The sequence below is a fragment of the Lactuca serriola genome, chromosome 8 (genome assembly GCF_051521515.1).
Source record: "Lactuca serriola cultivar US96UC23 chromosome 8, Lser_US96UC23_V15, whole genome shotgun sequence".
Taxonomy (NCBI): Eukaryota; Viridiplantae; Streptophyta; class Magnoliopsida; order Asterales; family Asteraceae; genus Lactuca; species Lactuca serriola.
In genome coordinates this window covers 208,992,665-209,001,354 of record NC_136415.1, presented here as the reverse complement: position 1 = coordinate 209,001,354, position 8,690 = coordinate 208,992,665, and the positions used below count along the sequence as shown (strand labels likewise).

The 8,690-nt window shown below is 30.9% G+C and overlaps 1 protein-coding gene across 1 annotated transcript; it reads left to right on the top strand.

Annotated features, from left to right (window-relative positions):
* Positions 1–855: 855 nt before the first annotated feature.
* On the top strand, positions 856–4,714 carry LOC145070134 (transcription initiation factor TFIID subunit 14b-like). The gene is made up of 6 exons (XM_079017078.1): positions 856–1,082; positions 1,323–1,411; positions 1,504–1,725; positions 1,805–1,989; positions 2,174–2,295; positions 4,458–4,714. The coding sequence occupies exons 1-6, from the start codon at positions 966–968 to the stop codon at positions 4,545–4,547; spliced, it is 825 nt and encodes a 274-aa protein (XP_078873204.1). The 5' UTR covers positions 856–965; the 3' UTR covers positions 4,548–4,714.
* The last annotated feature ends 3,976 nt before the right edge of the window (positions 4,715–8,690 follow it).

The window sequence follows — 8,690 nt, the reverse complement described above, 5'->3', positions numbered from 1 at the left end:
CGAGTGGCTAATGAGCTGTGTGTAGTATTTTGGGGAACTCAATAAGTTTTATGTTTACCGTGTCATGTGATATTTGTTTCAGGTTTTCTCAAGATCGCGGGAAGGCACTAGCTTGATTGTACATACCAATGAAAGAGTTATATTTCGAGGATCCTGAATTTTAACCAAACAATTATGGAGTTGCAAGTTGTAAACTAAATAAATGAAATTTTTGTGAAATGTGTTATGAGAATTATATGATTTCAAATGAAACATTTGTTTGAAAATTTACGGTGTTACACTAAATATCATTCCATAATTTTTGACGTTATGATCCAAACTGTTTTACACATTTTGTACTTGTTCTTCGTATTCTGGTGTAGAATATAAAGAGTATTCCGAAGTGTCCAATATACTGCTACTTATGTATAATGTTTTGTGTCATTACTAACACTAATTAAGTAGCTGCCTAAGATGCTAGATTTGAATTAATGTTATATTTCGAATCTATTATTTGTATTTCGGAAGTGTCTTCATATTATAGTGTTTTTATTTATTTTTTTTGTGTGTGGTTAACATTATAAAAATACAATTACAAGTAAATTAACGAAATACTGACTCGTAAACCCTCGAACTCAACGGAATCGAACGCCATTTATTCTTTGCAAAATTTCTCTAAGATATTCATCGCGGAGCCCGGTATACAAGGGGTTAGACCAAACAACTCCTCTTAAGAAAAAAAAAACATTCCAAAAAAGTTGATTATTTCCTTGGTATTTCAATAAATAAACATTTGGTTAATTTATTCAATTTAGCAATCCGGTAATTTTAAATATAAATTGTGCTAAAATGTCAAAAACGCCCTCGTTTGAGACCTTCCATTGTGCAATTCGCAATTTCCCATACGCAAATTAGCGTTGTACCATCGGAAAAAAGCCCTAATTCCTTTTCTTGATTTAGGGCAATTTATACGAGTTCTTCAGGACATGCCACAGCATTCATCTAAATTACACTCATCGAATCAGCAGCCGGACGTCACCCCCTCTACCCCCAAATCACAGGGCACCAAAATGGTTAGATCTTCCGATGATAATGAGAAGAAGGTACAATCTTTACTTTTGAATACATAATGCGAGAGCTCCGTATTGTTCACCATAGTAACATCATTCAATCAATCCAGCAATAAACTTTAAACGAAAAGGGTTTTTCTTCCCTTGGTTTTCTAGCATTTGGGCATAGTTTAATCGCTGATTTATAATCTCTGTGAAAGCTTTGATGAATAGAGTCTAGATGTTGAAGAATTAACGTCTCTGATCATAAGTCATGTACGTGTCTTTGTGCAGAATTTGGTCAAGAAGCTTAAAGATATCGAATTTAGCGTTCCAATTGTTTATGGTAACATCGCATTCTGGCTCGGAAAGAAAGCAAGCGAGTGAGTTTTCAAAGTTTTTTCTAGCGATTGTTGATAGGCGTTGAACTAAATGCCAAAACTTGTAGTTTCATGATATAATCTTTTGCTTTTAGGTATCAATCTCACAGATGGACAGTTTATGTGAGAGGAGCAACTAACGAGGATTTGAGTGTAGTAGTTAAACGGGTCGTGTTCCAATTGCATTCCAGTTTCAATAATCCAATGAGAGTAGTCGAATCTCCACCATTTGAGCTATCAGAATCTGGATGGGGTGAATTTGAAATTGCTATCACTCTTCATTTTCACAATGATGTTTGTGAGAAACCACTACACTTGTTAGTTTCTTTCTTATTCTTTCCATAAATTAATTACAATTTACAATTTTGATAGATTGAAAACATTCACATTTTACAGATATCATCATTTGAAGTTATATCCTGAAGATGAATCGGGTTCCATGTCTGTTAAAAAACCAGTGGTTGTTGAGTCATATGATGAAGTTGTCTTCAGTGAGCCATCTGAGGTGTTATTTGCACGTGTTCAGAATCATCCAGCTGTCATTGTGCCTAGACTGCCACCTGGCATAATCTTACCCCCTGGTGAGTGAGTTGTCATTTTGATTTGACATGTAAATAGGAACATACTTTCATTTCATTTGTTTCTATTCTAAAATTCTACTTTCAGTTTTATTCTTAAGAACATTTTTCCAAATTAACCAATTTGATGACCCTTTTAACCCTTTTAAATGCCCTTGTTTTTATTTTTTTATTTTTTTTGGTGTAGTATCAGTTGAGGATGCAGATAAAAGGAAGAAATTCGATCCAAAAGATAATCCTCTTACACAGTGGTTTACAAATTTTTCTGAAGCAGATGAGCTTTTAAAACTTGCAGCAGCTCGACAACAGGTAACCATGATCTTTTTTTTTTTTTTTTTTGTCTCTTAATAACATCTGAATCATTCAACTCATACATGTTTTGTTTTTTTTTTAATATCATTAAGTCATGTCTGGATAAATATTGTTTAGAAAATATTTTAGAAAATGACACCATAAGTAATGAAAAAAAAATAATGAGGGAAATTTGTAAACCATAAGTATTTCAGAATATGTATATAAATATACAATATCGTTATATAGGATATAGTAGTTTTTACTTTTTACTGTATGAATTTTGAGTTTAAGGGTTAATCTCAAAAAATACCTTATATTTTGTGTGTTTTTTTTCCGGTTTAAACCTCAAATTAATTTTTTGCCTGAAAAAAGCCTTGTATTTTTTCATTTTTTCTGATATGATCCTTTTATTCATTTTTTGCCAAAAAAAATTGTAAAATGTGAGGTTTTTTTTTTTTGAGAAAAAGTAAAAAAGTTGAGGGTTTATTTGGAAGCATTTATAAGGTTGAGGGTTTTTTTTTTTTTTCCCGAAAAAAAGTACAAAGTTTAGGGCTTTTTCGGAAAAAATGAAAAAAAATACAAGGCCTTTTTCAGGAAAAAAATACATTTGAGGTTTAATCCGAAAAAAAAACACAAAATATAAAGTCTTTTTTGAGATTAACCCTTTAAGAAATCACATCACAAACACATAAATGGCACATGCTTAAATCAAAGAAGCAAAGTCTAAGAAAACCCTTGATAAGAAAATCCAATTCCAATATATGTTATTCAAAAATCTATTAAAGTTAAACAAATGAGAACTTGATATGTATGTTATCCATATGTTATTGAAGGTGTTAAACTTAAATCTAAGAGTAAATTACACGAATGGTCCTTATGGTTTGGGGTAAGTTGCACGCTTGGTCCCTAACTTATTTTTTTAACTCAGAAGGTCTCTATTGTTTGTTTTTGTTACGCGCTTGGTCCTTGTCTTACCTAAAAAGACTATTATTTAAAAAGGGAAAAATAGTGGGGTAGGTAAGATAAGGTGAGGGGTGGGGTTGGGGGTGTGTTTATTTAAATAAATTTAAAAAAATCAAGGGCGCAATAGTCTTATTAGGTAAGACAGGGACCAAGAGCGTAACAAAAACAAACCATTGGGACCTTCCGAGTTAAAAAAATAAGTTAGGGACCAAATGCACAGATTACCCTAAACCATAGCCCATAGGGACCATTTGTGTAATTTACTCTAAATCTAAATTTCTTAGTTTGTTTGAAGATAATGAAGGGTTACAAAAAAAGAGAAGCATATTCTTAGTTGATGAAGTTGAAAAGGAAAAGAATGACATGAAAAATTACCCCTCTACTAATAAGATGCTATTTTATTTGGCAAAATCCCAATTTTACCCCTTTAAGTATGAGGTATAGCACATTGCCTCTTTGATTTGTGCGTGAGCCCTCCTTTATATATGTTGTTTCTTAGATTAAAAAAATTAAAAATACCATTTTGCATTATAGTATTTTAACTTACTCATTGAAAATAAAATTTAATGTTAAAAACTATTATTTATTTGATAAACAACAAAACCCAATGATAAAATAATTTTTTTTTCAAAAGTAGAATGCTATAATTGAATGAAATGAAAGTAGGGTGTCACAACACACAAATAAATGAAAGTTTGTTGCTATGTATTTACATTTAACATTTTCTTTATCTATTATTTTTGTTTGAGGAAATAATAAATATAAAAAAAAAAGAATGAGATAAGGAATATACAAACGTTCACTTTATGAACAAACCACTTTCCTCTAATTCATGTAGAACAAAATCCAAGTAGATCCAAAAAATATCTAAAAATTGGTAGATTTTGGATAATGGGAAGTGGATATTGTTTGATTTAATGGGGTGCATATGATTTGTTTGCTTAAATTATTGATGACTAAAAATCGGTGAACATTCTTGCTTATGTTTAATTTTTTTCCCAATTTGGAATTAAGTGTAAAATTTGGTTTTTTTTTTTTTTATCGATTTCATGTGATATTTGATCCTTTTGCACATTCTTCCAAAACCCAACTAGTGAAAAAGCACATGACCTTTGACAACTCCATAACCAAAACCTAATAAAGATGTGAAAGAAATCATCCCGATGAATGAATCATCTGACTCTTAGTAAAATGACCATTTTACCCTTTTGTAGGTGCAAGCTCAAATTGCTAGAGTGAGGCGACAATTAAGCTTAATCGATGGCCAACATCAACAACACTCCAAACCACCCAATGACCTATAAAATGTAACCCCCCCCCCCCCCCCCCCCCCCAAATATTGTCTGTAATTGTATTGAACAAAAGATTTAATTTAAAAAAAGATAGGTTTTATCATCATTTTTGTTTTGAAATTTCATGCTCAATTGTGCAATTTTTGGCTTATTGTAACAAAAGTTGAAATTTTTACTCATTCTTGATCTCTTGTTTGACTAAAAGACGAGAATGCTCTTCTCATCTTCAATATCAGAAATATCACTAGAAAGCTTGTCGAACAACAAATTTAATTTAAAAAATATTGTTGTTTCAAAATTCCATGCTCGCATGTGTGATTTGTGGGATATAATGTGACAAAGTTGCAATTTTTTCTACCCATCCAAAAAGACGAGAATGCCCCACTATCTTTATCATACACATCCCTAAAAAGCTTGTTAGAAAAAAAAAAAAAAAAAAAAAAAAAAAAAAAAAGAGAGCATGTGGATGAAAAGGTAAAAGGGTACATCATTTTCACAACATATCTTGTACGTTTGTTTCTTTTTTATACAATTGACTACTTAAGATAAAAAAAAAAGATTGTTGCTTTACTTTTTTATTGGTTATAGTGCGTGAATTTTATCCAAAGATACTTTTTTTTTTTTTTTTTTTTTTAAAGGGGAATCATTCAGACATTCTCATGTGCTATAACTTTTTGATACTTCTATTCCTTTAGATTTTCCAAATGTTGATTCAGATTCCGATTTTTTAAACAACGCTTTGGCTTATCGCCTTCGGATATTTCATTTGATTTGTACGATGTACAAGGTTTGTTTAAGCAAATTACATTTTGATTTTCTTTTTATTTGTACGAGGTATTATCAATTAGTGTATCGAGGCTTTCCTCATTAAGTTTCAATTTATTACAAATTCACCCTCGTTTCGTTTTTAAACATCATTTAGAAACACCCATTTATAGTTTTACCACATTAAGTCATTTTCTCCAATATTTTTTAATTATCATTTATCTAAAGTTACAATACACGTTATAGGACATCAATCTAACTATTATATGACATCAACATACATAAATCAAGGAATTTTCCACGTAAAAAGCTCGACTTTTTGACTAGATTTATAGTTTTTGTTGACTTCCACGTCAATTTAGCATTTTATTAGGGTTTCAAAATCTGTTTTTCAGGTAATGAAATACGAGATATTTTCATGTGCCATGTGAATCTTGATCACCTTCATTTGTACAATGGTTTTTCCTTTATTTATAGTTCAAAAGTACAAGTTATTAATGCAGATAATGAGTCGTACAATGCAAGGACAATGCCTATGCCAACCATTGTACAGATGGTGCTTGTAGGCCCCACAAACATTAATATACTTGGTTGATTTTCTCTGAGTTGTATATGTGAAACTGACTTCCTTCCTGCAAGTAGTTGAGATTGATCTCACATGTCCTCTCACTCTCTCTCTTTATATATATTTATATATATGAATTTCCATATTTTTACATATTTAGATAATTAGGGACAAGAGTAACATGGGTTCATGTGCATTAAGAAGAACGATGTCCCCATCAAAGGAAGATGGGTGTCCTACGGCTGCCCATGACAAGGCTTAGCTCTACGGATGACCGCATTTTGCTGCCAGTCATGGACCACTATGTTTTTACGTTTTACCCTCTTTTCGTTACAGTTTGACATAACAGTAAAAATGTAATAATCCATAAATAAGAGTAAAAATACGTTTGACGTGATACTAATAATTTGAGAATTCATAAATAACAGTAAAAATACAACCTGACGTAATAGTAAAAATTTGAGAATCCATAAATAACAGTAAGAATACAGGTTGGCGTAATAGTAAGAATTTGAGAATCAAAAAATAACAGTAACAATACAGGATGACGTAATAGTAAGAATTTGAGAATCCATAAATAACAGTAAGAATAGTAAGAATGTGAGAATCCATAAAAACAGTAAAAATACAGTCTGATGTTATAGTAAGAATTTGAAAATCCATAAATAACAGTAAGAATACAATCTGACGCAATAGTAAGAATTTGAGAATCCATAAAAACAGTAAGAATACAGTCTGACGTAATAGTAAAAATTTGAGAATCCATAAATAACAGTAATAATACAGTTTTACGTAATAGTAAAAATGTGAGAATCCATAAATATCCATAAAAAACAATAATAATACAGTCCGACGTAATAGTAAGAATTTGAGAATCTATAAATAACAGTAAGAATACAGTATGACGTAATAGTAAGAATTTAAGAATTCATAAATAACAGTAAGAATACAGACTGATATATATAATAATATGAATTTAAGAATCCATAAATAACAGTAGGAATACAGTCTGACGTAATAGTAAAAATTTGAGAATCCATAAATAATAGTAAGAATACAGTCTGACGTAATATTAAGAATTTGAGAATCCATAAATAACAGTAAGAATACAGTTTGACGTAATATTAAGAATTTGAGAATCCATAAATAACAGTATGATGTAATAGTAAGAATTTGAGAATCATACAGTATGACGTAATAGTAAGAATTTGGGAATCCATAAATAACAGTAGTAATACAATCTGACGTAATAGTAAGAATTTGAGAATCCATAAATAACAGTAATAATACAGTCTTACGTAATAGTAAGAATTTAAGAATCTATAAATAACAGTAATAATACAGTGTAACGTAATAGTAAAAATTTGAGAATCCATAAATAACAGTAATAATACAGTCTTACGTAATAGTAAGAATGTAAGAATCCATAAATAACAGTAATAATACACTTTGACGTAATAGTAAGAATTTGATAATCTATAAATAACCGTAAGAATACAGTCTGACGTAATAGTAAGAATTTAAGAATCCATAAATAACAGTAAGAATGCAGCATGTCATAATAATATGAATTTAATAATTCATAAATAACAGTAGGAATAAGAATTTGAGAATTCATAAATAATAGTAAGTATACAATCTAACGTAATATTAAGAATTTGAGAATCCAAAAATAACAGTCTGACGTAATAGTAAGAATTTGAGAATCCATAAATAACAGTAATAATACAGTCTGCCGTAATACTAAGAATGTGAGAATCCCTAAATAACAGTAATAATACAGTCTTATGTAATACTAAGAATGTGAGAATTCATAAATAAAATAAGAATATAGTCTGACGTAATTGTAAGAACGTAAAAATCTATAAATAACGTAAGAATACAATCTGACGTGACGGTAAATACGTGAAAATCCATAAACTGTGGGATGAGTTGGTAGGGATGTTAAGGGTTGCATACACAAGTCTGTACATGTTTTAACAGTAAAAACGTGAGAATCTATAAGAATAGTAAAACTAGAGGGAGTAAAATGCGGTAAGGATGACATGACGCCTATTTGACATGTGGAACACCACCCCCTCTATACGGTTTGGGGACTGCGGCCATTCTTGGGAGCGCTCCTCTCCATAGGATACCACTCTTTGAGTGTGGTAAAATGAGGGAGTGTGACATCACTCCCTCCGGCCTAAGAGAGTTAGAATCGACAAGTCGATGTATGGTTTTCCTAACAGTGAAAATTAATTAAAATTATATTGACGATGGAACCGATCGGTGCACGTTACTTGTTACATACCAAGGTTACATATGGCGGGGAAGATGGAGAAGAGATGTGTAAATGTTGCACATTGTGCATAAATGATTGTATATTTCTCTAGTAATGGTACATGTTGATTGGATTTATTTGACCTTATAATGACTAGATTTCATCATTTTTGTTTTGGTCCTCGTGTCTTGTCATGTGGTAGAAATCATTTATCTTCCATTAAAAAGTACATGCAAATTGAAGCTTTAATGACTTGTACATTGTACGGTAGTAGTTGTACCTTGCTTTTGATTCTTTGCTAATTGTAGGATTTTGATCTTGACCCTAAGATAGAAAGATTTGAGCTAAAATTACGTTTAAGTAATTGGTAGTTAGGTCACTAAAGTAGTGAATGAGGCTTCAAATCATCCTACGATTGCAATAGCTGAATAAGCAAAAGAAATGAAGCATTAGTGACTTGTACATGATGAAACAGAAGGTGTACTTTGCTTTGAATTCAATGGACACTAGATCCCACCTTGTAGGATCTTGTTGCTAACTATAGATTACTTTGTCTACAAAG